General features: G+C 39.7%; 1 protein-coding gene across 3 annotated transcripts in view; it reads right to left on the bottom strand.

Moving 5' to 3' along the window:
* The window catches only part of bcas3 (BCAS3 microtubule associated cell migration factor), a 304,969-nt gene that overhangs the window by 256,511 nt on the left and 32,973 nt on the right, over positions 1–15,485 (bottom strand). For all 3 annotated transcript variants that reach the window (XM_046388328.1, XM_046388329.1, XM_046388330.1), the window contains exons 9-13: positions 15,333–15,409; positions 11,526–11,602; positions 10,812–10,895; positions 8,299–8,469; positions 4,274–4,367 (exon numbers count right to left, since the gene is read on the bottom strand). In XM_046388328.1, the coding sequence (XP_046244284.1) occupies positions 4,274–4,367; positions 8,299–8,469; positions 10,812–10,895; positions 11,526–11,602; positions 15,333–15,409 (503 nt within the window). The remainder of the gene's footprint in view (positions 1–4,273; positions 4,368–8,298; positions 8,470–10,811; positions 10,896–11,525; positions 11,603–15,332; positions 15,410–15,485) is intronic.

Raw genomic sequence — 15,485 nt, 5'->3', positions numbered from 1 at the left:
CAGTGGTAATATAGACATTTATTAGCCCTTCAGATTTCGCTCACAGTAAATGAGTCAGAAAGATTAAACGCGTGTTTGGAATTTTGAAGTTTGCGAGTGCCCTGTAAAGAGTCACAGGGGTTTCTGTAAGCTTACTGACTCAGCATTCACAAGTACACTGAAGCTAACTGCAAGAGGGTGTTTTTCTGCAGAAACCAATCTTGGATGTTATAGGAAAAAAAAAAACTTGAGACCTGAATATCACTGGCTACACACTTTTACGTTGAAACTGAGTTGATCAAAGACACCTACAGAACCTGGAAATACCAGTGACTCTTACTGAACAAGCCTTCTGAAAAATTTAGCAATATTTGTTCACTTCCTTTTAGTTCCGTTTTGATCTACACCAACAAATTTGTTGGAGATTCGATTTTGTTCACCAGCAAACTGCTAAATTTGTTTGTCTGCCAACTGGTCTGCTAAAGCCTAATTAGCCAGAATGGAGAATACAATGTAACATCCCATAATCTGTGTATATTCTATTTCATGTTTTTTTTGACAGATGTCCTGTTGCTTCATTTCCTGCCATAGCATATCTCCCACCCCTTCATAATCCACACCAGCTCCTACTTTCTCATTACTTTCCAGCATTTTGTTGCCATATTAGTAGCTATGACTTTTTGACTTTGTTACTTGTTTTTTTCGAATTTTTCCCCACTCCCTGCCTGGATTTGTTTGTTTGTGCTAGACTGACCTTCTGTGTATGATTGCATGATTATGCAGTGAAAACTTTGAGTAACATCTCAGAAAAATTATTAGCAACCAGTAACTCTTTTTTCAATTTACACATATCAGTGTTTTGTATTAAGAGGTGAAGATACCAGGTTTTATTGAAAACTATCAACCTTAGCTACAATAAAAAGAAATTAATAAATTTAAAAATGAAGAACAGACACCTTACAATTATTTAGATCTATTAATCACTATCAAATAAGGAAAGGCCAAAAAGACAGATAGACTCAAAAGTTCCAAACACACACACACACACTTACACACTAATACAAAGACTGATATCACAAACCATTTCTACATTGTTATGGGTTTCTAAGTTATGTGGGATTCTTTAAGAAATGTGTTTTTTTTTTGGTTTGTTTTGCTCATCACTTAGTGGCAATGAAGATGCATAACCACTTCCTTTGTCTACATTGTTGGTTTCTGATGTGTCAGTGTAGAGGTCTGCAACAAAATAAGCAAATGGTTTATTCAAATATATGTGCGTAGAGGACGATAGTCACTCACTCATAGACAAGATCCAAAAAGGACTTTCACCATGATGTCAACAATCTTCTTCTAAAGAAGATTTCAGAGTGTCTACAGAAGAAGACTGTCATGCCAAAACACTGGTAATTTATTCAAGTTTTTTTTTTTTTTTTGCATGATACCTATCAGTGTGCAATTATCTTCCTCCACACTTCTATTTTCTCCATGGTCATTACCTCTTAGTGCATACTTCTGCTCTTATTTCATATGTTCACATATTTGAAAATTTCTGAAAACACTCAAGTTCAAATGTGTTTATCAAAATGGGCTTTACAAAATGTTCTCGAGCCAATGTAATATTAGCATTATTATAGTTATTAACAATCATGTGTTTTGCAAAGAGGTGAACCTCGGACCAGCCTTGCTGGAAAATGAGCCTTTTCAGGATGCCCCTTTCATACTCAGTCACGATGCTATCACCAGTGAACCTGTTTACTTGTTCCAAATGTTCCAAACAGGTGTTTTTGACCATTTCCCAGTCTTTCTTTGATCCTGTTCTGAATTGTTTGAAACAGATTTCTTCCATATAATTCAGAACAAACATATAACTACAAAAATCAATAAAGTTGATGAGGTAAAATATCGAATATATTGTCTTGTAGTGTTTTCTATTGAATATGTGTAAAAGAAATTAACTTGTTATAATTTAAAAATTAGCAAATTATCATGTTCTGTTTTATTTGTTTTGCACAGTGTTCCAAGTGTTTTGGAAACAAGGTTGCAGTTTACAGTTAACATTGCTGAAATTCAGCTTTTATGGTCCTTGTTGACACTTTCTCTTTTAATTTTTTTCTATAACTCACGTTGGAGTTGTAGAACATAAGGTAGTACATAGCTGCTTTGTCAAACACATCATGTCTGCTTACCAGTGGAAGGAGGACCCCTGATATCGATTAAAATGTGATGCTTTCATTGATGTGCTTTTAAGAAGTTTTTGTGTCATTAGGTGTACTGAAATGGTTTTTGTTTTGCATGTTATTTTGTGGGGTGACTGTAGGAATAGGTGGGGTCTAGACAACTATATCTTATCTGTTGTCTGTGTCTGTCATGCTGTTCCAGCTTAGAGCAGAGTTTAGTCATAAGTTTATATAAGTGAGGGATTCTTGGGGCTTGCAGGTTATGGGGTGAGAGCCATCTCTCAGCAGCTCCTTAATTAAATGCACATGCACACACAACACACACCTTTAAATATATGAACACACGCACTTACACACATACATGACACAGGAGTAACAGGACCATGCACAAGCTGACACATCACTCACACAGACTTGACAAGGTAGCCTGTTCACGCTTAGACAAGGTAGCCTGTTCAACACTTACAAAGCATCTACTGTCCCTTTCTTTTTGAGGTGGAGGTCAGCAATGCTAAGAAAGTGGGAAAGGAAATGTCAGAGTAAAATAATGTGGTGAGAAGAGAGGGTAAGATTTGTGCAGGGAAACTAATTTCAGCACAGTGAATCATTAAACACAAGCTGCCAGTCACTATCATACGATACAGTGATGTTAAATTGGTCAATGTGGAATAATAATAATAATGTCTGGTTGTCATACTGTAAATGCTACAGTATATATTACTACCTCCACTAGTCACTATCAGAACTGTTAACTGTTCAGCTGGACAACAAAATTATTCTTGCATCATGTTTTGGTGAATACATTGAGATCTGTAAAAATGGACGATGCATGTCCACTTCTGCCGACTCTACAGAAATGAAGTCAAAATATCCTAAATACGAGCACTGCCATCTTCCGCTGGTGATGTCATTTAGAGCCAGAGTATGTGCAGTGGTGATCAGGCGACAAAAGAGCGATATTGAGACCCTGTCCATACACCCAATCATGACGTGTGATGGTGTGATAAGAACTAACTAAAATGACGTTGGAGTCTGTAGCGTGGCCCATATCCCATCTGCTAACGTTGAGGGGGAGGAGTTTATGTCCTATAACTGCAGCCAGCCACAAGGGGGTGTGCAAGACGTTTTGGCATCATTTTTGGAGAGGGGTTGTGTTGTCCATCTTTATATACAAGCAATGGGTGAATGTCACAGCAAGGTGAATGTCACAGCAAGTGATGTCAGGACTTACCTCTGCTTCATTGAAGAAACAAGTACAAGCAACATAATGGCCTCCATGTAGTGGAGATACAGTTTAAGTATTGTTTTTTTGTTTGTTTAATTTCTTTAATAGTACTTCTGTACATTACCTTAAATATGAAATCAAAGGGTAAAATAGCTATTTTCATAATAAGGCTACAGACAGAGGTCAAATCTATTCAAAAAGCTGTATGCCAAAAAGGATGTGCTTTCAATTTGATTTCTGTTCAATTGTAACTGAGGTCACACTTAATTAAAACTTTTTTTACATAACAAAATTTGAAGCCATTTTGCATTCTAAACATTTATCCATTGTTCATATGCCTGATCCTCCATGGAAAGGGAACTTAAAACCCCTCTCAATATTTAGATTACATTATCTAACCACAAAAGTTTTTAGGTTAGGTTTTTACAAAATAAAATTAATAGATTTGTCATACTGACTGGGTGTGGATTAAAACAGTAAGCTAGTTTCAGTCTCTCAGTTAACCAAAAGGACAGCCAATGGTTGCATATGTTGTTCATTTACTTGATATGACTCAGTGTCTGACTTGAATGTGTTGCTTGTGTCTTGATGTTGGCATAAAGGCATGCGTTGGGGAAACACAGGCTAAAGACATGTTCATTGTGTACAATATGAGTACACACACTATGAATACTTTTGGGTGAGCTGGGTAGTTCAGCCCCGCCAAAGAAACAAGACGAGGCAGCCACATGTGAGTCCAACACACACCATGTTACAGTTGAATTAAAGTGTAATTTCTCTCCTGCTTTTTATGTCTTCCCAACTTAGTGCTCGAAGCACCCTCCTCAAAAACGAAATGTATGTGTGTTTGTGTGTGTGTGTGTGAGTGAGTGTGCGTGCATTTGTGTCTTACCACTGGGGTTGAATTGCATGCAGGATATGGGTTTGTCATGAGCTGGGAAGTGAGCCACCACTCCCTCTCCGTCCGAGTCCTCACTCACCAAGACCTGGAGTATATATACACACACACACATACACATACACGCCACACCACCACCATCATGCACATTCACACACACACACACACACAGAAACTCCAAATCATTTTCTAACAATGAGAACATTGAACCCAGAACGGGACTTTCCCCTGCTCAAGGATTTCTCTTCACATTTTGGTTTGGTCTGATATCATCACCACACTCAACAGTGTTCTTTGACATCACCCCATGGGGAATAGCTGCTGGATGTTAAACTTCTTTCTGAATGTGTCATTGCCCTCTTGTGGATAGAAATAATTGGAGAACCGACATTACCTGATGGTCAACAAACAAAGACAAACGAGCACTTTGTTCGAAACCATTCTCTTTGTGCTTCATCAAAGAAATTATGAATCATGAAAATCAGAGCTACATCTCATTTGCTGCTTCAGTAAGAGGCTGTACTGAGATCAGCGTGGACAGAGTATGATCCAACAAGGGAGACAGGAATATGGACGAATTTAGTTTGGCAAAAATATGACTTTTCACATGTGGCTTTGACAATACCCCATGACAGTGGATTTTCCCGTAAATAGGCAGAAACTGACGTCAAGTGTAGCTTTTGCTTGTTACTTTTGAAACTTGCCTGTGAAAATGATATCACACGACACTTTGAATAACTAGAGTTTGCAGCTAAATCTCTGTTTAAATTCTGCTGTCAAATCTAACAAAGGTTCAGCTGAAAACCAGGAGCTTTAATTACAAAGACAGGTTAGAAATGAATCCGCTATGTGTGTATGTGTGTATGGACACATCTTCCTGTAGTTGTGGGGACGAAATCAGCTTACAGATTTTCACATTGTGAGGACCCGCCTTACTTATGGGGACAAAATGGAAGTCCCCACAATGTAAATCATTAATTATTATTAGAGTGAAGACATGCTTTATGGTTAGGTTGAGGTTAGTGTTAGCATTAGGCAAGTAATGTTTATTGTTAGGTTTAGCCTCCAGGAAATAAATGTAAGTCTATGTAATGTCCCCAGAAGTGATGGAAACATGACTGCATGCATATATGTGTGTGTGTGTGAGAGAGAGAGAGAGAAAGACAGAGAGAGGACATATACACAGGGTTAAATTTGGACCCAGTGTCGCATTAACGATGTCAGGAAGGCTGGCTGAGCATTTAAAATAGGAACTAGTACAAACAAGAAACAGCCTCCAAAAACTAAAGGGTTTCACCTCAGACTACATGCAAGAAAATAAGCAAAAAAAGAAAAGGAGAGAGCATAAAGAAGAAAGAGGCTGGTGACATGAAGCAGATCACTTTTATTACAGCGCAGGCAGACAATGTTGTTCTGTGAGGGAATCCTGCTGGAGCCCTTTGAAACAGGAGTGTACTCCAGAGAACCAAGCCAGTCCTTACACAGGGGGAGGGTGTGCACGCCTGTGTGTTATGAGGCTGCTGTTCCAAATAACAAATTTCAAAGCCTGGAAGAGTTGGGAATATCCTGGAAGTTACTTCTATCATATCCCTGCCTTTTCCCATTTCTCCAAAAATCACCCCTCCATCCCCGACCCCACCACCTTCCTGGTCTAGCCAGTGTTTATGGCCAGTGTACGGTTACAGTGTGTCGGCTGGTGACACAGTGCAGGCCTGCTTCTGAAGGCTTAGAGCCAGCTTATAAGACAACATACTGGCTACAGGGCAACTACAGTTACTGTGTAAGAGAGGAGAGTGTGTGTGCGGTGACTATATCACAACCGCACTGTACTATGTATGCTAACACGCCTCATTAAAAATGTGACAGCTACTGCAGTGTGATTAATCATGGTCTGGAGTAGGTCAGGAGAATTAAGGGGATAAAAGCTTTTAGCATTTCTTTAGATGTCAAGGGAGCTGAGCTTGCTGAGGGCAACTGGCATGATTCAAACCACAACCAGGGTACCATTATATGTATTATTATTATTGTTATTATTATTAGTAGTAGTAGTAGTAGCTCTATTGCTAATTATCAATCATAAAACATTTTTTTATCTTGTTAGATAACTCCCCAAATTATGATAACTCAGTTGCTAATAATAGTCATAGTTTAACTTTAATTAAATTTTATTCTATTTTATTTAACATTTATACAGGACTTTCTACCAGAATGCAGCTACTTGCAACACGTTGAATTAGTTCTGTCATCTACTGTACATCAGGAAACAAAGTCACCACCTAAAGAAGAAGCACACACTTCACACTTCTGAGAGGAGAAACTGTCATGAAGTGGGGCGAAAACAGCAGCTAATTTATATTCCAAACAACCAAATCAACACATGACATTGCGCCTCTTGGAAGAACAACAAAATTGTTAATTATACTTCATATGACTGCAACAGCAGACATTTGAGAGATTGGGATTAGGGTATGCAAAAAACTGAAAAATATGACTTATTAAAAGCTCTAACAGTCTGTGTTTCAAAGACAGCAGTACTGCAAGTATACTGCTGAGAAACACTGTGATAAGACAGTAGCTGAATTTTCTTCTGCAGACAACACTGCAACAGCCATGAACATAAAGGTTTTCTGTTGCCACACATGATATTATTATCTTTAGTAACAAGTTGTGATTTTTTTAAAAAACACCATATAAAAAAATATATGGCTGCAAGTGTACTTGTACAAACCAACGGCTGATTGTTCACATAGCATCTCTCCTACCACGGCTGCTATAAGAGGGCAGTGGCAAAAATGTTTTCTGTTAATCTATGCAGCAAATCTTAGTTACACCTTTCAGATAGCTGTGCAGAGCGAGGTGAAAAGAGAGAGAAAAACAAGGCTGGAAGATGTTCCTACTTCCCACCAAGCCACAGAGGCCAAAGTTATGTTTACCTGGGTCTCACACATGACAAGACCAGAGAGGCAAAAAGCCAAGAAAAAAGTGCTGCCCATTTAATCTTTGGTATGTGTGTATGCATTATGCATATGAAGGGTGCAGCTGGGGAGAAATGTAAGCATTCAGACATCTAACCCATAAAAGCTGACACTTGATTAAACAATGATGTCACCTGGTAACAGTTTCTGGTTAACCGCCACGCAGGCTCCGAAAAGGGATTACTGAGTGATCTTAAAGCAGTTTCAGTCTGACGGTTTGCTGGGATGCAGGGAGGAAGGCTGTCAAGTTTACAAGAATTTAACTCTTTGGCCAGACAATTGAATAGCTACAGTCAAACTCATGGGCTTGGTCTTATGCATCAATTTAAGGAAGATACTGTAACTAAGATTAACAATCGAAAATATAAACTAACGTATATAGGTTCAGTCATTTAAATTTTACAAAAACTAACTCACAACCATCGTAATATACTAGTGAGAAATGAAAGAGATGATAAGCAGAGTGCCTTTGTAAGGTGTTGTTCTACACTGAGTTTCCAGAACAGTTTTACTGCTGGAAGGATGACTAGCATTCTTCAAAAAGACATTCTCTCATTTCAAGTTGAAATAGGCTGAAACAGCCAACACCTTCCACATCTCTTTTCCAAGGGCTCCCTCTAGCCAAGCTGCCAGAAGAACATGTTGTCCTCTATTGCCTGATCACCTTTGATATTAACTTGGCATCGTTAAAACCTAAAAGTTCAACCCTACAACCCCTCAAAAGGGTGACCTATTTTCCAATGACAACGAACAGAACTCTCACACCTCACTTGGACTGCTGTAAGTTATCAGCGTGCTGACGTCAATACCTTGGTCTAATATTTGCATGGTGGTGCATTTATTTTCTTTCTTAATTAGGAGACAAATTTTGCATTTAAAAGGTTGTTTGTTTTTGTCTTTTGTATAAGTTCTAGTATTAAAGAGTATTAAGAAGTAAAGTACATAAGTATTAAGGCTGAAAAACAGTGTCCATGACATGTACAAATTCAGTATTAAAATAAACTGATTAACAATACCAAGCAAAAGCAGAAACACTTGACTGACCTGTCCTTCGCCAACACTGTGTGTGTCAATGATGGTGACAACACCAGGGTTGTGAGGGCTACGGCGGCTTGTGCTGTGAGGTGTGCTCTCTTCATCTGGAGTGCCTGCTGGTAGGGTACCAGCCAGCTGGGTGACAACTTTTCCCACCATTGTCAAGCCTGTCTTTAAAGTCTGGAAAAAACAAAAAAATTATATATTATAAAAACCCCCAAAAAACCAAAAACAAACACCTGACAATACAATAGATATGTGTTCTATATTCATAGATATTCATTTTGAGTTCACTTAGTTAGGGCAGTGAAGATGGGCAGAAGACCTGTAAAGTGCATGGGTGTGTGTGTAACATCTTCCGTGGGTGTGTGCATGCACCACGTTCACTTGATGCTGGTTGATAACGTGTAGCACCGTGGCCACAGGAGACACCCATGTGTGCGAGTGTGTGTGAGGCTCCTCTGTGTCCGCTTAAGGCCTAGCCAGGGTGTCTGGCTCAAACACACCTCTGTGGCTCAATTGAGGGAAATGGATAGTGCTGCTTAAGTGGAGTCTATCTCACCTACTACACTGTCTTTCACTAATGGAGTCCAATGCGTGTGACTCTGTGTCTGTGTGTGTGTAAGCACCAAAGGGGCCCCGGAGAGCCTAATCAGGCATTCAGACTAGGCGGCCCTGTCAATACAGCGTGGCGCCTCGCATTTGTTGGGTCTGAGGATCACCCACTGTCTCTCTTTGCCACTTGGCCAGGCACACTAACAGTGTCTGCTGCCTGTGTGTGCATGTGTATGATTGCATGGGTGTGTGTGTGTAAAACACTAGAAGAGCCATCAATTATTAAGTGAGGCGTTTGGCTCCTAATTGATCAACACTAATGTGTTTTCTAATCACTGCAGTTGTGGAGTTCTTAGTGGTAGTCCAAACAGGGGCTATTGATCTGCTGGTGTGGGGGTGAGCTGGGGTGGTAGATCATGTCTGATGGCCAAGAAAAACACATGACCAGTCTCGCACGTACAGCAATGGCCTGATGTCGCCATCTAAACAAATTACAACATCATTCATGTGAAAGGTTTTTTCTCAATCACACACCCTCGAGTGACAGGAAGTATGAGTTATGTGATGCACAAATTTGCCAACAGAGATCAAACTTGAAGCAGGGAGTCCAACTGGTCAGAGTTGTTGCACTCTCTCTTTTATCTTTCTTATAAACAAAAGCCATTACACTTTAATGCTACCAGCCCACCCCCCTTTTTTTGTTTCCATGTCTCTGGACGTCAGCACTAAGAGCCAGCGTGTCGCGCCACAAGCCAGAAGGAGATACCTTGTCATCTATATTGAGATATATGGTCCTAAATGAGGAGAGGGCGGGCAAGCAGACTGCCTGTCTGCATATCAATAGCTCGTGCCATTGTCTACCCCTTACCAAGCCGCTAACCTGTTAGACACAGTGCTCTTTTTGATGTATACCATTGTTAGCCTGCTAATGAGACTTCTGTCACACTAGCTGTTGGCATTCATTACACACTTGCTCTTTGTAAATCAATTAGCCCTTACAACCAAATGGAGAAACAGACTAGAGCCATATGAGGAGCTAGCTAGTTAGCATGTCTTGGGAAGCAGCTGAATAAGATTGGGAATGAATTTCACCTGGTATCAAAAGTGGCTTTTGGCTATTAGTGAGGCATCTCAGAGTCGCTCCCCGTGGAGATGAGTGTAACAAGACCATTGGAGAGAAACAGATTATAGTGGGGAAAAAAAAAAACAGATAGGCAGACTGATGAAGTGTCTCATAAGCTCAGCTCCAGTCAGCCAAGTGGGCCAGGTGGATCCTATGTCAGCACACTTGCAGATGGCCTAGGCAGAGCTGGAAGTACTGAATTATGTGCTGTTTTATCTGAGCAAATGCTTAAGACAGAACAAAGGACCTACAGACACATTATGGTCACACTCCAAACTTTAGAACATTTTCAGTTTTTTAAGATTAAAGCAGTTCAGGCTCACTCGTTCTGTAGTGAGATGTAATTGTGGAGAAGTTTCAATGAAAAGTAGAAGTATCAAAATTTTATCTCTTTACCAGATTTTCTGAAAATAAATTATCTAAACAGGGGGGTACTATTAATAATGCATTTAATTTATTAATAATTTCAGTCAAAATAGCATCATACACTATGTCTTATCACATACAGAATATTAATTCCTAAAGGGAAATGAAAATACGTATTATTCCTCCTACCTGTTGTGCTTTTTATCCATTTGGCTGTTTTGCGTGAGTTGCAGAGTTTCACAGATATCAGCTGTAAAGATGTCTGCCTCCTCTCAAATATAACTAGATGGCCAAAAAACTTTGATTTTTAAAAAATTATCATGAAACTAACAAGTCTTGACCTGTGAACAGTGCTCAGTATTTCCACGCTACTTAGATATTTTCATTATCAAAATTATATATATATATATATAGATTTTATTTTTTTTTAAAAGAAAATAAAAGAAACAAGTATATGTGTGCATGTACTGTCACTTACTTTGGCTGCATTGATCACTGTAGCTGTGTAAGACTGTGCATTGTCTCCACAAGCCCCTCCACGAGACTGGTGACATCTGATCAACTGCAAACACACAAAGATTTACAGGTGAACATGAAACATAAAGTGAAGGTCTGCTTAAGTTGTATAGTAAGAAAAATGTGGGGGAATTAAGTCAGATTTGAGACATCAAGCAGCAGCTCCTCTTTACTCTTTTAGAGGAATTGGTTTTGTTTTCAAAGAAATATTACACAAACAAACAGACAATCTGCACTGATTCAATTTCAAATACAATAACACTTGAATGCCTCTGTCTCAGCATTACTCCCACTGTTCAAAAAATAGATTTTGTAATTTCTGAAAATCCATAAGCAGTCACACACACAGTGGCCCCATCTGTCAATTACTTGAGTGAGCCAGCACCAAACACTATTGTGCATTAAATGTATTTCAGGGAATACAACAGAACACTTTGTTTTTTTATAAATACTTAACAATCCCATTAAACAGAAGAGAACTGGAAACTCCTGCGCATCTGTTGATTTTCAAAATGTTATCATCCCTTGTGCACTCTTCTTGGAATGAGTTGTTTATCCAGACAGATTAAAGAGGGAGGAAATAGATAAAATGCATTTTTTGAATTGTAAATATGTCGCTTTTCTGATAAGCCGTTTCTGCAATGGATGAGTGTGCATATGTGTGCGTGTAGATTACCTTGTTCTCAGCATAGGCCAGCCAACGGCTTCCCAGAGCTATTGGATTGAGGCTGGGCCCGGGGCAAGGGTAGCAGCCTGAAAGACACAAAGATGGTCACACAGGGGCACCAATGTTGAGTACGGTACAAGAAAGCATTCATACATATTTTTTGCAAGGAAAATTAAAAAACAGGGATGCATATGCAGGGGTTTTCATAGCCCTCCTCCCTGAAGAGCATCTGTAACTATCTTAAACCATTAATGTGTTTGTGGGGAGTCTCTTGTTTGGGAAGATAAATGGGAGTGTAATGAGGGTGACGTGTCTGTACGCTAGTCTATGTGCACAGTATGACCTAATGGAGACTGTGGTACCCAATAAATTGAGGATGGCTCCTCTGCTCATTGACCAACACAAAAATCCCTGTGGGGACACACACACACACACACATGCAAACATTTACACGCAAACACAGCCGGTGTGCTGCCAGCAGAAATAAAAATAGCAAACAATATTCTTAAATGACAAACAAAGCTGTGCCATCAAAACCAAATAAATGTCTTGTATGTTAGAAGAAAGTATTTATTTCTTCCCAGTTGAACAGATGGGGAAGTCGACAACATGGATTGCTCAGACTAACATCAAAACTTCGCTCCAACTACAGGGGTGTCTTATCCCTTCAGCTGCAAGACAGAACCAACCAATAACAGGGGAACGTGTGCTTCTAAACAGACTGGAGAAATGATATTGTCATATCTTTAGGAGCAAGCAGAAACAGTGACAGCCTGCCTGTTTCCAGTACGTATAAACATACAGGCAACAAAATCACATGTGTGACACACACACACACACACACACACACACACACAGTTAATGTGAGAGTGTTGAGGTGCGGAGGAAATGGCTTGCTGACAATAATTTAGTGTTCAGGGAGCAGATGAGGTGGAGACAGTAATTTAGTGTGCTGTGCTGGGGAAGCGGTTGGTTGAGGTAAGCCACAAGGGCTGATGCTGGTAACGCCAGAGAAACCTTTTGTGCCTCTCCAAGGCTGAGGGGAGCCCAGGCGATGAGATAACATGTGTTTGACATCCTGGGTGGAGAGCAGGGGGCTGAGCAGGGAGAGGAAACATACATGGTAGGTGGACTCAAAGGAAAAGAAAGCTGGGTGCAGGCTTTGGAAGCCCGACCCTAGAAAGACCTTGGTGAGCATGGCAGTAACTGATCCCCATGGTCTGATATTCCATATTTTAGCTTTCCTTTTTTAAAATGCCCTAAAGGTTTCCTAAAGTTAGAAACACAACTTCTAGTGTTAATGCTGTTACTGCTACTATTTCTACAACTTGAAGAGCAGTTCACTTATCCATTATAGTAACTGCCATTTTTTCTCAAAGAACAATCTGTGAATCAGACTTCCACAATTCCACTTCTACAACTCTCCTACAACTATATAGACAGAGCACTACACCAAGTGACCAGTTTCTCTCAACAGGCCAATCAAATCTTTATTTTCAGCCAAGATGTACTTGGTGATCAAATGAAAAACAGCCATGTGTCACTGCAGGCAGACCAGACAGAGAAAGACAAGCTCACACAGTCAATGGAAAATCGGCAATAAATAGAGAGTAAGTAAACAGATTTGAGAGGAGTAATGACAACAAAATGTGAACAAAACAGAACACATCTGCTTGAAAATACGGGATCAGCAGGCATGCAAACATTCTCAGTACGACTAGTTCACTACAGTCAAGACTATAGAAATCAAAACTGATCTGTATGAACACACTTTGCAAGCAGCTCAGTTTATTTAAAGATCTAAAGATGAAGCACACATAAAGACACACAAACGCTGCACTGTCTGCACTCTACTTGCATCAGCATATTCGGCTTAGGTGATTTTATCATTCAGGTAAAGAAAATCAGACATCTGAAAAAAAAATCTAAAGAAAATTAGTATTAGCTGGACCATATGAAAGAGTTTCAATCTTCTCTGTCTCGGTAGGGTCACAACAGTACATGCTAAACATTGGTAGCTAATGAGGTGATGAGAGATTGCCTGTCTCTACTGTTTTCTCTTTATGCTTACTACACAAATGATTGATCATCAAACTAGCTGTTCTGTGATACACAAATTTAACATCATATGGCCTGCTTTTAGTTTATTTTGTTAAAATATACCTGCTGGGTCCCATTCTGCCTCTCACATTAAACTGAAGGATGCTTGACCAAAAACGTTTATTGTATCTAGTGCAGACCTATCCTTACTGTATCGATCTGTGTTGATATTTATAGATAGAAGTCACATTACTGCGCCCAGTCTAAAAAATGTAAACTTTTAATACAGAACAGGGTCCATTTACTTTTACATTTACAATATAAAATAACGTAATTACTATATAAGTTGGACAAATACCAACGATGAAATGGAATACTTGAGTACTGACACCCATCCTTAGAGGCACACTGTGTGACGCGGCATCCAACTGAATTCAGTTGAAGCCAGTACATTGATTTAAGAAAGCAATTTGTGCATGGTTGATCAATAGACAAAGAAACGCACAGTGTTATTCAAGTGTAGTGCTATCATTCTCTGTAGTCAAATATTGCACAATCATACAACAAGCTTCAGCATTGCTCTCACACACCTTTTACGATCTATGATTGCACTTCTCAGTCTCAGTAATTGCCCACACCAGAACATTGACATCCTGATAGCAGTGGAGTCAATAGCAGACCCTCACTTCACTCTGAACCTCATTTCCTGTGAGACAGGAAATGCATGTGAGAAGTTTAGAGTATGAAATATGTATGAAAAGTGGATTTTTTTGTCAGAGCAGTCAGAGAGGCAACAACAGTTAGTGTGCTTCATAGAAATAAGCATAGCAATGATTGTTTTTACATGCTACCAATAGACCAACAGCCACAGACACCTTTGCACTGTACAAAAACACAGTATGTAGCAAATCATGACCATTGGGAGGCATTTCACTCAGAAAAGCTACACAAGCCTGTGCAATCAAGATGAGTCCCTGCTCACAACACACACTGTGTGAAACCAAAGCAAGAACATAAACTTGGGATGAGCCTTAAGTGCTCATAAAGACACGACATGACAGAAACAAACAGACAACAGGAGAACGACTCAAAAGCAGAGCAGCACACGTTAAAGGACCCTCTGTTTACTGCTTTTAAGGCCCAAACAGACCAAACAACGTTATGAAGAGGGGGCCCATGCATTCAGAAACGATTAATAACTATTGAGTATGTTTGGTTTCCTGTGGTCCAGACGCTGATAAGGAAGGCAGGCAGACAAAGAGGAGACACATTAAATCCAACCAGTAAGGTCAGTTTACTCCAGTCAATGACTTAAGTAGACAGCAATGGCCATGTAATACAGTCTGGTCTTTCTTTCACAGCCTCCTTGAGCACAAATGGCAGGTACAGTCGAGAGGATGCAAGAGCTGTGTTGTGTTTTCCTGTGCCGAATGGAGGGCTGCACATCATGTTTTTATAAACGCAGTACAACAACGACGCAAACCTTGAGAGATGCACAGCAGGCCTTAGTGACCAGTTGCATTATAATCAGTGACCGACTTTGTGTTTATTTGGCTTGTGTGGTGCCAGTGTGGCAGAGTCACTGATCATGTTTGGCAACGTTAGTGTTGATATGTGGGGAAAAAAAGAGAGAGAGTGGTGCTGTTTGTTTGCGCTAACACATATGGTACAGAACACTGGGGTTTGACACGATGTTTCATAAATACATGCTTCTACTGGCAGTAAACATGATGCCAAAAAATATATACATAAAATTCATGTGTCTAAATTTCTTACTTGTAACAAAGAACTTCTTAGTGAAGGTGCAGCTGTCAAATGCTGCAATCTTCTCTTGTAGGCTCACAGCAAGAATACTTGAAGAGAGAGAAAATGGTACATTAATAGGATAAAAACAAACACACAGTGTATCATAAATTATTTCTGATAAGT

The sequence above is a fragment of the Scatophagus argus genome, chromosome 5 (assembly GCF_020382885.2).
Source record: "Scatophagus argus isolate fScaArg1 chromosome 5, fScaArg1.pri, whole genome shotgun sequence".
Taxonomy (NCBI): Eukaryota; Metazoa; Chordata; class Actinopteri; family Scatophagidae; genus Scatophagus; species Scatophagus argus.
The sequence above is the reverse complement of the archived record's forward strand: the minus strand, read 5'-3'. Positions and strand labels throughout refer to the sequence as shown.